Genomic DNA, 15045 nt, shown 5'->3' on the forward strand with positions numbered 1-15045 from the left:
TATTTTCAGATAAAAGCTGAGTCCTAACAATGCTGCTATAACTGTGAGCAAGAAGAACTTTTTCTTTCTAAGAATCACTAATATGTCAATTTCTATGGTAACAGTAGACTCCATTTCTTTCTTTTTCTCTTTTAGAGACTTAAGTAACAACCGAATAAGCACCCTTTCTAATCAGAGCTTCAGCAACATGACCCAGCTCCTCACCTTGTGAGTAGGAAGTATGGTACTAAGTTAATTCCTTAATTCACTGGACATTCCTGGTAAACAAGACAGAGTTTCTGCCCTCAATGAATGTTAATACTGTTGGGAGAAACAGACAAATAAAAACCTCAGTAAACAAATACAGATAGTATAAAAAGTGCTGGGGGGCTTCCCTGGTGGCGCAGTGGTTGAGAGTCCGCCTGCCGATGCAGGGGATGCAGGTTTATGCCCCGGTCCGGGAAGATCCCACATGCCGCGGAGCGGCTGGGCGCGTGAGCCATGGCCGCTGAGCCTGCGCGTCCGGAGCCTGTGCTCCGCAACGGGAGAGGCCACAACGGTGAGAGGCCCGCGTACCGCAAAAAAAAAAAAAAAGTGTTGGGCTCTATAAAAGAAACAAAGAATAATTTGCATTTGTGGCAGGTTTGGGAGAGATCCTTAAGACAGACTTTCAGAGGAAGTCACCTTAGGAAGGACACGGTTGAGGCAACAGCAACAGCAGTGGTAGGAAGCATTCTAGACTGTATTTTAGAAATAAATATGTTGTATTGGCGAAATAGCACAAAGATTGAAAGGATATTATGCGTTAATATTCTCAATTTATAAGATGCTAAAGTAACCCTTTTCTTAACTGCTTTATTTTTAAAAATGACATTTGGCCATTTGGGGATACTTGAGTAAAACAAATTGGCTTACGTGTGCTTTCAGAATTCTTAGTTACAACCGTTTGAGATGCATTCCTCCTCGAACCTTCGATGGATTGAAGTCTCTTCGATTACTGTAAGCATCTTATGTTTAACAAAATACTTCTTTTTCAGGCATCTGGATTTGGGGTTGTCTTTTTAATGATTTAACTGCTTTGTTTATTTTGGGATATTTTGGGTTATATAAATTCGGATTTACTAAAAATTTGGAAATGGGAAAATTCTATCTTACGGTATCAATTCTCAACAGCTTTTACTTGGACAACATAATTTTCTCTTTTGTAACATGTTGTTGCTAGGGTGACTTATTTGATAATATATGATATTAAGATGTAGTTTTATATAGATCTAACTAATTTTGCAAGAAATATAGGAAATTTTAATTTCATTAAAAGTTATATAATGCAACACAACATATTTTTACTATACAAAATTTATCTTAAAGTACATGAAATAAAATGTGGTCCTCAATCCCAATCTTCTCCCCAGAATTGACACTTAAACACTTCAATGTTCTCTTCTAGTCCTTTTTTATGTTTGTTTTTATGTATTGATATATGTATGCCTACAGCTGTATAATTTAAAAGCCATAAATAGGGTTTTTCTTAGCCTGTCATTGACTATTTTTATTTAACAATATGCTTTAGACTTTAGACTTTCCATTCTATCATATGTAATATTCCTCAACTGTTTAACTGGTAAAGAGGGTTCCATAGAATGAAGGGACCATATATTATTTAAGCATCCTCATCTTTACTATCATTTGGTTTGATTCCAAATTTTAGTTATTCTATACAGTGCTGGAATGGACATCCTATACATCCATCTTACTGTCAAGCATATTAGGAGAATACCAAAAGTAGTCATCTTGTGGTCCCCCAAACAATTTACAAATTTATTTTCCACCAATGCTATTTTAACAGAGTACCTATTTCAAAGCACTCTTGTAAATATTGAGTATTATTAATCCTTTCATTTTTGTCATATGACAGATGGAACATTATTTTCCATTCCTCTTTTAATTTGCAATTCCAATTACTAGAACATTTGAGTATATTTTGTTTATTGAGCATTTGTATTTCTTATTCTATGAGCCTGATTGTATCAGTTCCCATTTTCTGTGGTTACTTTGTCTTTTCCTTATTAATATACCTGCCTTTATGCACTTGACTCTAAGTTTGCAGGTCTTTTTACAAAGGAATTAATCCTTATAGCTTACATATGTTGGAGATATTTCCCATTCTGTTTTTTATATGTAATCTTTTTTTTAAATTGAAATATAGTTGATTTACAATGTTGTGTTAGTTTCTGGTTGCAGCAAAGTGATTTGGTTATATATGTGTGTATGTGTATATATATATATATATATATATATATATATACACACACACACATATATACATATATGTATATATTTTTTCATACTCTTTTCCCTTATAGTTTATTACAAGATACTGAATATAGTTCCCTGTGCTATGCAGTAGGACCTTATTGTTTTGTAATCTTTTATATTATGGATATATTTTACATTGTCAAAAATTTATCACTCTTTTCCATTATGATTTCTGAGTTTTAGAATATAGGGCTTTAAAAAGCCTTCCATATCCCATGTTTATAAAAAGGAGCTCATCTATATTTTAATACACTTTCAGTTTTATTTTTACATTTAACTCTTCGATCTAGAATTTACTTTATGCATATGATGTGAAGAAGGAACTAACATTTTGCATCCCCAAATAGATACCCAGTTGTGTAAAGACTATTTATTGAATACACCATCTTTTCTACACTAATTTTAAAAGCTTGTTATAAACTAAAGTCTCATATATGCATGGGGATTTTTCTGAACTCCCTGAAATAATAGGAAATTTAATTTTGCTTTTTCTTGCTTTTAGTTCTTTACATGGAAATGACATTTCAGTTGTGCCTGAAGGTGCTTTCAATGATCTTTCTGCATTATCACACCTGTGAGTATCTAGTTCATGAATGTGGGTTTAGGGTCAAACTCTCCCTGGCAAGTGAGTTTGGAACAAATGGTCCTCTGCCACCATTTTTATTGTCACATCATAAAATGTGATTGGTTCCATCTTTAAAGAAGATGTAAAGATTTTCAATCTAGATATGGTGCCTTCTACAAAATAGCCTTAATTTATCCTTTTGGCCCTAACTCCCCATTAGTTGAGCTCTCTTTGCTTTCAAAAATGTCTCTTCTTACAAACATGGCTCCCCAACTTCCTAGCCTATGCCTTTTCTTTAATGTTCTCTGATTCTAAATATCAGCTCCCCTTCAATTCAGTCTGCCCAAACCCTGCTTTTCCAAGTCATATCCCAAATATCACCTCCTCAAGGAAGCCTATCCTGATTTGCTCAAACTGGATTCATTTATTTAGCAAATATTACTCAGCACTGACTGTGGCACCATGCAGAAATAAATTAGACAAAATTTAAGACATTATGGTGTGGGAGAGGGAAACAGCCAAATCCTCATATTGGCTGAAATTTGTTTCCTTTGCATTCTTTCTCATAGCAGGCTGTTTGTACCTCCATATTTCTTGGAAGTACAATAAAACAATTTTATAATGAGGTCCAAACCACACAACTGGGTTAAATTCCATTGTTCCATTATTTTTAGCTGTAGTGTTAAGGCCTTGGCAAATTGGAAGGAAGTTCAGAGAACAGCCCTAGAATCCAAAGCCTTCTTAGGTCAGGCTGAGTTTGGCATCACCTGGTGACAGTTATCTACTTCAGCTTAAATATCAGTATCAGTTGGCCCTTGGTTCTCCAGAAGAGGTTACTTGCCATATTTTTTCTTGGATTTGCCCTCCTCTTCAAAGTCTACCAAACCCCAAGAAGATAAGAAGTTTAGAAAATTGAGAGAAGGGGATGGGCAGAGAATAGGAGCCATTAGTCAATCATGCTACATCCGAATTTCCCTTATAGGGGCTGTGTTATCAGTGTAGGTTTTTGTCAATGGGACTGCTGCTGTCAATATCCCTTTCATTACATGAAACTACTAGGTCCCTGGAGGCAAGACCTCCATTTTTTCATGTGTGAGCCCCTGCTCCGACCTCAAAGTTGACATCAGGGCCACTTCTCTACAAACTCCATGGAAGTCACTTGCCTGAGATCCCATGTAAATGAGACCCCTGGCTCAGGGGTGCAGGACTGCAGCACTGCGGCAGGGAATGCCGCCTAGAGGAGGAAGTGGCTGTCCAGCTAGTGTTAGGGTGATGAATCAGAAAAGGCTACGTGGGAAAGGTGCTGCTTGAGCTAAGTAGGATTGTCCTTTATGTGACCCTCCTCTCCAACAGGGAGAGCAATTTGAATCTTCTTTGTCATGCATCCTGTTTGTCATGTATTTAATTTTATGCAATTGTCTTTTACACCCCAGACCAGAGAGAGCTATGCTCCATTCACAGTTTTTACTGTTTCTCCTGGCATAGTAAGGACTTAGCAAATGTCAGTAGAGATGAGATCAAATGACTCAAAAACATCATTTTCCTCATTTTTAATTTAAAAGAAAGGTTTGAGCATATGAGCATAACATTTACTCCAATTCTTGGCTAGAGTTTGGCATTGAAACAGCTGCAATATAAAGTATTACGGTTTTGTAAGTATATTTTGAAAGTCTCTTCATAAAAGAATAATTTTGCTTAGACTATATACCTAGAAACATTAGTAATCTGAAGTTAATTATAAATCAGCATTAATCAGTTTTTAAATGCTACTTTATGCACACACTACTTGTGCCCAAGCTTGGCAAATTTGTGAATCCATTGGTTAACATCTCTGGCCTCAGTTTTTTAATCTGTAAAATGGGTTGTTAATAATGTTGATCTCATGGAGTTTCTATTTAGGATAAAATGAGGTAATTCATATAAATGGCTTAGCACAATTCCTGTATATCATAATGATACAATAAATAGCTAGCATTTATAATCAAGCATTATCTTGATTACTTTTCCTATCACTACAACTGCTTATGTGAGTAGGAACCAAAGTTCTAAAATGAAAAACTTTAAAGGGACAAACGTCCAATGGAATTCCAAATCAGCTCTGGGGAACTAGCTTTATACGTCTTTATTATCTTATGCCCTTCCTTATCTTCCTGCGTTTTACTGGTCCTTTACCCTGAAACATCCTTTCCAACCTTTTCCACATACTTGAAACTAAATATCTAAAAGCTCAGACTTCTTAAACCACCAGTCTCCCAGAAGAGTTACCCTCTGTTCATAGTTATCTTGTAAATTCTTCTGCTATACCACTTCTAATGAAAATTACTTGTATGTATGAGTCTATGTTAATCTCCTTTGCAGAAGGAGTTTTTTGGGGTTAAAAATAATGTATTATTCATATTTGGGTCCCCAGAACCTGGCATAATGATTGGGTTCTAAGTAAATCATTGGTGAAGGAAGTGTTAATGTGCATTTGGCGTGTGCTTGCACACAGTATAAACCTGTCTGCAAATACAAGGAGACTTTGTAAAGCCAGGTAAGTGTTAACACTGGTGACAACTCACTAAATCGCAGTTGCACATAAGTCAGGAAAATGGGGAATCCCCAATGCCTCCATTTTCTTCTAAATTTTTATCAATAAATCTATAGGGATTTTCTACTGAACATCACCATAAATTATGGTCCCTTAGGAAATAATAACGGTGCTTCCGTACTTGTGTGTGCTTTTGTTGTGTTGTTTTACAGAGCAATTGGAGCCAACCCTCTTTACTGTGATTGTAACATGCAGTGGTTATCCGACTGGGTAAAGTCGGAATACAAAGAACCAGGAATTGCTCGCTGTGCTGGTCCTGGAGAAATGGCAGATAAACTATTACTCACAACTCCCTCCAAAAAATTTACATGTCAAGGTATAGTTCTTAACCAGTTGTACTTCTGTAAATAAAACTTCACCGTATTAATTTAAAAGAAAAAAGAAAACCATGGGCTACTAGATTTTATGGGTATAGCTGAAAAACTCCAATAAATAATTACTGTTTCTTCCCATACTTGGAGAAGACAGAGCAGTTACATGAGGAGCCCAAGGAAAGAATTTATTTTGAAATAAATCACAGAAATAACCCATTGGAAATGACTAAGTTTTCTTTAAAATGTATGGAGAAATGAAGAGTACACAATTTCTGGAAATTCCTCTCATAGCCTCTAACAAGTGAAATATTTTGCTTTTGCTTTGCCTGAATGTGTACCCTGCTCCTAGGGCTGCCAGGGCCCTGTGGCTTCCTGATTCCAGGTAAGGAGAAATGAGCCTTCCCCAGTGTTCAGGCCAGACCTTCCGACTCACCTCCTGTGCTTCACTCTTCCTATGTTGATGGTGCTGTTTCTTGCTTGTTTGGATCCTTTTCTTTTCCCTTTGTTTTATGTACTTGTGAATTCTACACAGTGGCTTAGTAACAAATATTTTCTTCTCTTATTACAAAAGTAATCTATGCCCAACATAGAAAATCTAAAGAATAGGAAAATGTAAATGATAAGAAACTAAAGATCTAAATCTAACAGTTAATGACAATACCAAAAGATAATCGCTATTAAACTTGTTTTGTATATCTTTCCGCTTTTTCTAGTCAAATATATGGATTTAAGTTTCTTACCAAAAATAGGGTAGAAGGTTACTGTAATCCTTAATTTTCGATGTTTCAAGAGGGCCACTTTTAATTATTAGATGGAGGAGAGAAATTCTTAAAAATTATAAATGCGTAAGCAGCGAATGCTTATTAAACTTCTTTTATTGGTAAAACTAAACCTTGGGTCTTGTGGAGCATAGAGAAAGTTGCAGACCTACCTGAAAAGATAAGCTTTCAACACTTGATCATGTCGGTGGGAAAACATATTTAAGTAGGTAATAGTGTGCAGTGAATCACAGAATGAAGACCAGCCTGGTTTCACCTGAGCTAAATCCCAGCTTCAATTTTCAATAGCTATGTAACTTTAGTTTACTAGCTTAACCAGCCTGTGGCTCAGATTCCTCATCTGTAGGCAGAGGTGATGATAATACATACCAGAAAGGGTTTTTTAAGATTAGATGAGATATTATAAGTGGAATCTTAAAAAAAAAAGAAAAGAAAATGTCATTTTCACAGAAACAGAGAATAGCAGGGTAGTTTCCAGGGGCCAGGGGAGAGGGAAAATGGGGAGATGTTGGTGAAAGGGTACAAACTTTCAGTTATAAGGACAATAAGTTCTGAGGATCTAATGTACAGCATGGTGACAATAGTTAATAATATGGTATTGGATACTTAAAAGTTTCTGAGAGTAAATCTTAAGCATTCTGCCCCCACACACACAAAAGTTAACTATGTGAGGTGATGGATGTATATTATCTTGCTCTTGTTAATCACTACACAGTGTATATGTATATCAAATCATCAGGTTATACATTTTAAGTACATACAATTATATTTGTAAAATATTTTTCAATAAAGTTGGGGGAAAAGGATTCATTTATTTAATATATATAAAACATGCTTACTGCCTTACGCACAATAGCTCTCAGTATAGGTTAGCTGCCATTTTTATTATTATAACATTTCAAAACACCAGCAAAAATATGATGCGGGATGGCATGCTATGTTCTGTTGGTGAAAGAAGGAATTTTCAAAAACTGTATTCCCTCCTCCAAACATTTTTAAGTGGTCATCTGATGTTATTTCATAGTTATAAATGGTAACAGGAGATGTAATTCACAGTGCATTGTAAATATTGATATCTTAAAACAACACTCTTCCATTATTCTTTTAAATGTATTTTGTGGAATCTAAATATCACAGCCAATTTTAAAAGAAACAAAAACAAGTTCCTCAATATTTTATGTTGCTCTTTTTCCTCGAACTTCGATTTTTCTCCTTGAATTTCTATTTCCAGTACCTCAGAGAACTGTATCATTCTTCACTACCAAAAATATGTATATAATTTGAATATTTAAAATTTCCTACCACTAAAGATCTATGAGTTTTTAAATTTTTATTAGAATTAATTGTCAATAATGCTTAATGTAACACTGATTGCAGCAGCATAATTATTTATCAATATGCTAATATTTATTCAAAATTGAAATTAAAATGTTATTGGAAATGACTCTCTGGGATTATGTGCATTGATTGCAAGAGGCTTTGCAAATAACCAGTGTTTTAAATTATTCTTTTGTAACCTCAGATGCTTCCTTGGGGCAGTGCCCCATGGTAAATTTCTGGTGGGCTGAGAAGTATATCATTTTTTTGTAAGGTGGAGGTGATTGTCAAAGGCGAGATAGGGGAGGAGAAACTGGCATAAAAACTTACTTGTGGGCATATTATTGGGCAGATTGATTCTAGAAAGAGTATATAGACAAGTTGAGCAACTGCAGACTGACTCTGTTACACTCTCTGTACCCAGGGATACTCACACTCCACTTTGAAAACTGCTGGTGTTTATCTTCAATTCTTAAAGCTTAGAGTTCCGTGAAGATATTTTTTTTAATTTTTTTAAAATTAATTAATTAATTTATTTATTTTGGACTGTGTTGGGTCTTCGTTGCTGCCAACGGGCTTTTCTCTAGCTGCGGCGAGTGGGGGCTACTCTTAGGTGCAGTGCGTGGGCTTCTCACTGCGGTGGCTTCTCTTATTGTGGAGCACGGACTCTAGGTGCACAGGCTTCAGTAGTTGTGGCACGTGGGCTCAGTAGTTGTGGCTCACGGGTTCTAGAGCGCAGGCTCAGTAGTTGTGGCGCACAGGCTTAGTTGCTCTGCGGCATGTGGGATCTCCCCGGACCAGGGCTTGAACCCATGTCCCCTGAATTGACAGGTGGATTCTTAACCACTGTGCTACCAGGGAAGTCCCCACATTAATTTGTTAAATGTTCCCAGAAGGCCAGTGAATACAAACATACATACATACATGCATAAATGTCTGTTTAACTCAAGATTTGTCTAATTGATTTGACCTTTTCTTCATTAATAGTATCTTTCGTTCTTAGTATAGCATGAATGGAAATGTGCTTTGGTCTGGATCAGTGTAGCCTAATAGACTTTTCTGCAGTGATAGAAATGTTCCATACCTGTGCTATCCAATATGGTAGCCACTAGCCACATGTGGTTGTTGAAATGTAGCTAAGGCAACTGTGGAAATGATTTTTTAACTTGTATTTAAATTTAAACTTAAATAGTCATATGTAGCTAGTGGCTACCATATTGCATAGTGCTGTTGCTACAGGGCTCAGATGAAGAAATCCTGTCAGAGAGCAGCTGTGAAAGGTTTCTTACAAGAGTGTCTAAGCCAGTTGTTTGGATAAGCAGGCAAGTGTGAGGACTTGAGCTACAGGTGGGTGGAACTGCAGGAGCCCAGCTGTGATATAGGAAAATGCTGGAACTGTGACAGTTTATTTAATATTCACTGACTCATTGAATTAACAAATCACACATATTTCAAGGTACATCCTAAACTACATAGCAGACAGCATAGGTGTAGGCCAGTTGGCAAGAAGTGTAGACATTCAGAACTCAACAAATTTAGTGTAATTGCACTTAGCAAACTTCAAGATTTACTCAGTTCCTCTATAACTTAACATAATTTTAGAGAGATAGCAAACATTGAAACTCATAATGATCTTTGCCAGCATTTCTCGATATTTGTCAGAATATTGTGAACCACTCTCATATTCTTTGCTAGAAATATTTACTCATAAAAAGTGGATTGGTAAAGACAAAGTATTCTAATCCATTCATTAAAATAATTAACTCTGGGAAATCTACCGAGTACTGTGTTTTTGAGTTTACATGCTTTATGAGCTTGAAAGCAGTAAAATTACGCTTCTTTAAATATTTTATAATTTGAGGTTTTTATATTTTAACTTTTGTGCCAGTTTTATTTATTCATGAAAATCATGTAAGTACATACTCCTAATATTAAAGTTTGTAAATATGTAATTTCAAATTACAGCAGGAAGATGAATATTCTTTATTTGAAAGCATGTTTATGTAGCTATATTTAAATATAACTTAAATATTTTCTCTGCTGGAAAAGACAATAATATTATTTTGAGTAATTAATTCTTTCAATACAATTTTTATCTTACATTTTTCAGAGTATTTTCTTTGTAGTATAATCTCATAGTTTCAGCGCACAACAGAAATAAATGAACTGAATGAAATAGATTATCAGAGCATATTTAATTAATACCCAGATTAGGGCATTCTTGAATGGGAAGCAGATGGTCATGACTTGTTCTTATAACCCAAATGTCCTGTCTTCATCTTTTAAATATCAGATGATATTAGAATGCTCAAGCAGAAAATGAAGGGTTTTTCCCTCTCCAGGTTTTCCTTGAAAACGTCAGCATGGAATGTAGAATATTGTTAATTTCTAATATTCCCTTTATTGCTCTTGGTTCAGGAAGCTTTAGCTATGCAGGCTACTAAATTGTTCACTTTTAATTTTACAGACATTTATTAAACACTTAAATGTGCTAAGGAGTGAACAATCTAAAGGAAACAAGTGGTATATTGCCTCTTTCATTCAACAAATATTATGTGAGTTCCTGTTATGCACCAGGCACAGATCCAAGGTATTAAGAATACAATAATAAATAGGACAGAAAAACCCCTGCCTTTATGGAGCTTATATTCTACTGATAGATAACATTTAAATGGATAATTGCAAAATGATATGGAAGTTTAGTGATAGAAATATATATACAATATTAATAATGTATATCCAAACCAAACAACTGTGGAATTGTAACCAATACCACCAGGTCCATCAGGGCATCAGGAGACTCTTATAGTGAGTCAAGTGGAACTGAGAATGGAGCACGAATCAGGGAAAGCAGCCCCCAGTGGTCAGGTGTCTGGTAGCCAGGAAGCCAATGAAGAGGCAGGGGTATGGTGCTCAACATACCTCATTAGTTATCTGTAAAGATCAGCTAAGGGGTTGGGAAACCTGGGACCTTTTCACATCCCAGAAAGATCAACATTCCACCACCACATGGTTGATCTCTTCTGCTATTTTTATAGGTGAAGAATCCTCTAGATTCTGGAATTTCTGGGAAAAATTCCACATCTCTCAATAATAACATTGTAATATTGTCCGTTTTTTTTTTCCCAGTGAGATCAACATTTCCTTTTGGGGGGTGTTCTTGACAAGTTCAAGGTCTTTTGGTTCTTTTTTCCTCAAAATTATTAGTTAATATTGTCCTTAATCATTTAATTAAAGTATGAAGGTGATTAAATAATTTAACCTAAAGTAATGAAAAATTTACTAGTTAGATCTGTTTTGAAATAGTATTTAAAACTTCATCAAATCCTTTTTACATTTTCAGATTTAGTATCACTAGAACATAGTTATAAATTTGAAATAACCTTAGCTTTGGGGGACTATGATTTGCTCTCTGACTAAAGAAAATATTCAGGTTTCTACATAGTTATTTGCCAAAAGCACCATCTTTAAAAAACAAACAAGGGCTGTTTTTCATTATACTTTTTTTAAAAAATAAATTGTATTTATTTATGTACATATGTATGTATGTATGTATTGGCTGCGTCGGGTCTTCCTTGCTGCACGCTGGCTTTCTCTAGTTGCAGCGAGCGGGGGCTACTGGAGCTACTCTTCGTTGTGGTGCGCAGGCTTCTCATTGCAGTGGCTTCTTTTGTTGCGGAGCACGCGCTCTAGGTGCACAGGCTCAGTAGTTGTGGCTCGTGAGCTCTAAAGCACAGGCTCAGTAGTTGTGGTACACGGCTTCGTTGCTCCGCGGCATGTGGGATCTTCCCAGACCAGGGCTCGAACCCTTGTCTCCTGCATTGGCAGGCGGATTCTTAACCACTGCGCCATCAGGGAAGCCCTTCATTATACTTTTTAAAAAACTTAAAACACTAGACAATTTTTAACAGACATTTATTTTAATAGGTGATGAGAATTAATGATTTGTATTCCATTCTTAAATATCATACATCTGTATCATCTCTGGTACAATAATTCCATGAAGTAATTATTGCTCTTTTTCTTTTAAGTGTGCTTCAAGAAGTTTATTTACTGGCTTAAGTTCATATGTGTGTGTAGCAAATGGCCAAGCCAGGGAATCCCAGAGGTGTAATACCCATCTTCATGTTTTTGTTTAACCATTTATAAAATGCAAATTTGTAGGATTTTAACCCCCCTATCACCTAGGGACCATCTCTACCCCTCCACTGAAACTATAGGGATACCAGTGACTTCCCTCTTGCCCATTTCAATAGCTTCTTTTTAGCTTCTTTATTTGCCCTCTTCATCTTAGACAGTAGTGGCCACTGCTCCCTCTTGTACATTCCCATTGCCTCTTCATTCCTTTGCTGACATCTCTTTCTTACCCACTCTTTAATATTGACATATGTGGGGTTCTCTCCTTAGCCCTGTTAATTTAATTGATTTTGGTCCTGTGGCTTCAAGTATCTAGCCATGACTTTTCTTATGAACTTCAGATTCATATTTCCATTCACCTAGTGAATTCCTCCCCCTTGCTGGCTTGCAGAAACTTAAAACACATATTCCAAAATATGCTTTCCCATTTTCCACATTCTCTTGCAACTGTCCTGTAGTTGATCCATAGATGTCTCTATTACTGAACGATTAGTTAGTTATGCCCAATATCAAATATCTCCCTTTGTTTTTTCTGAGTTGTCTTTGATGTACATCTGACTTTATACAAGGGCAGTACTAGAGGGTTCTACTATTTGACTCATGTGTCCAAGGGACACCAGAATGAAGGCAGACTCTGGGATATAGTTAGAAATTTGTGTTTGGAGCTTTTAGTCGTAAGTCAAAGTGAGATACAATTCTCAGTGGGTGGCAATATTAGTGTCAGGTGCATAGCTAGTGATTTGAGTCAAGTAAGCAAGTCAGCCTACAAGATTTAATGGATTTGCAGTCCAGCAGTTCTTTCATCAAAGTTAAAGTAACTGACAAAGACAAATTGTTAACCAAACTTTCTGCTCGTTTTCCCTTTGAATTATTAAGCTAAACACAACTCCACTCCATATAGCTGATGCTAGAGAACACTCTTAAGTCAAGACCTAATCTTAAATCAATCTAGATATCCTAGACTGGCCTTCATTTCAGTGACATTAGTAAACACTTGTATTCAGGAAGCTAGATTTGTTTTCTCCTCTGCGACATCTTTCTCCTCTGTGGCACACATCTTCTGAGGGCTAATGTGTTGGCAATAATTTAACACTCCTTGGAACCGGCTTTTGGAAGAAAGAAAGTTTGAAGATTGGTGAAGTTGTATCAGCAAGCAAGTTGTAGTTCCTTGCCAAGCATCAATGCAAGAACAAAAAGAACCTCTCCTTCTTAATTGTGTGCTGTTATTCCTCGTGGTTATCCACGCCAGATTTACAAGTCACAGTTGCAGCCCTTAAAAACATAAAATCATTAGCTCTAGGTGTCGTCACCCAATGGGAAATTATCTCTCGGTGCCCATTTCCACTCTCCCTTGTTTTAGTTAATAATAGCTCCTACAGTTTTTCCAGATTTCAGAAGCTCCTGGCATAGACTGAAGGTACTCAGTGAACTTGCAATGAATGAATAAACAGCAAGCTCTAATTTGCCTTTGTGCTAAAATTTGAACAAACATACAGAGGAAGACTTACTCTCTTTTCTCCTTTTAAGTAAACCACTTATGTCCCTCCCAGCCCCTGCCTTCTTTGGATGTCTAGGCTTTAAAGAGTGTCAGAACTTTCTGTGGCTTCTGTGCTTGTTCTCACTATATTCTGTGCTCAGAATTCATTAGCATCTCATTTAAAGCTTAAAGCAACCCATTGAGATGACTACCATTACTCTCCTAATTCCATACAGTTAAGTAACACATCTAGATCACTAACTTGGCCTGGTTGACTTCTGATTCTCTTCCTAACATTACTACGCATTATGATAAGAGCTTGTCTATTTGTTGTTCCTGGACGTCTTCTTTTCATCTGGGACCAATCAAGTGCGCAAGATTCTACGTGTTGGTTTGCTCTTAGAGAACTATGCTAACCCTTCTACCATTTTATTTTGACTTTAGCATATCCCTTTGGCTCTGATATTATCTCCTTGTTATAGAAACAGATTAAAGATGTGATTACCCTTGAATAAGAACTTTGCAAGAAAGGGTCTCAGAGAAGTTGTCCCGGATGGAAAATGAACCACAGATTGAAGGCAAAGACAAGATAGAAGGTAGACTTAGAAGAGAAGCAAAATATGGGTGGGAAGATGAATGAGAGAAGAGAACCAGATACAAAGGATATAGTTCCAAGGGGTTAGAATGTAAAAATAAATGGATTTAGATAAACCAAGTGGATGTAAAAATCACATTATAAGAAGAACATTTAGTTAGGTGGAATTATAATCTAAATAGGAAAAGGAATCATACCATTTTAAGACATTTGGACATATCAGAGAATGCTGCTATTTGGAATTTCTACAATTCATAAACGTCTTTTGAATTACCTTTTACTCAAACTCAAGTGCTAGAAATAAGAAATTATCTTTGAAAAATTGATTTTAAAAGAGGGATTTGAGAAAAGGAGAAGCAAATAGAATGGTAGCTATTAGTAGTCAACTTTACCAAGCTGAAGAAATTAGAATTCAATATTTTATATATTCCTCAACCTGATGCCGCCAGAACAGTTTGTGGGTTTAGGAACTTATCAGAAGAAGCCTGTGCACATGAGAAATCTTGTTATTTTGATTCTTGTAGCTAAACTGAATATGTATGGGAGAGCAACAATCTCCCTCCATATACCCATAAGAAATTGCAGATACTGAAAATAGTTGAGCAGACGTGCTATATTAAAAATGAAACTTGGTCCTGGAAAAAAAAGTGGAGAAATTAGATAGTGCTTATTAATCAAATATGGTTCAGTGGATATTTATTCAATAAATCTCGACTGTGCTAAAAACTGGACAGAGGCTGCTTCAGCTTGGCAATTTCATTATCTGCATACTCTATTAAAATAATTCTTCAAAACATACCCAGTTTTTTTTCTAAAACAATCTCGAGCTTCTCATCTAATTTTTCTCATCATAATTTTTGAAAAATGTCACATTCCACAGAATAAACTTAGAAACTGCCAACCCTGAACCCCTCCATTCAAACTACAGTCTTTTGAGGTTGAAAGCACAGAATTAGACTAAAAGACAATTTTCCTC

At 36.0% G+C, this 15045-nt stretch overlaps 1 protein-coding gene across 1 annotated transcript in view; it reads left to right on the forward strand.

The window, feature by feature from the left end:
• SLIT2 (slit guidance ligand 2) overlaps positions 1–15045 on the forward strand; it is a 123152-nt gene that overhangs the window by 54088 nt on the left and 54019 nt on the right. Inside the window, 4 exon segments of the mRNA XM_032633268.1 lie at positions 136–207; positions 907–978; positions 2798–2869; positions 5603–5766. Coding sequence (XP_032489159.1) covers positions 136–207; positions 907–978; positions 2798–2869; positions 5603–5766 — 380 coding nt within the window.

This window comes from Phocoena sinus, chromosome 5 (assembly GCF_008692025.1).
Source record: "Phocoena sinus isolate mPhoSin1 chromosome 5, mPhoSin1.pri, whole genome shotgun sequence".
NCBI lineage: Eukaryota > Metazoa > Chordata > Mammalia > Artiodactyla > Phocoenidae > Phocoena > Phocoena sinus.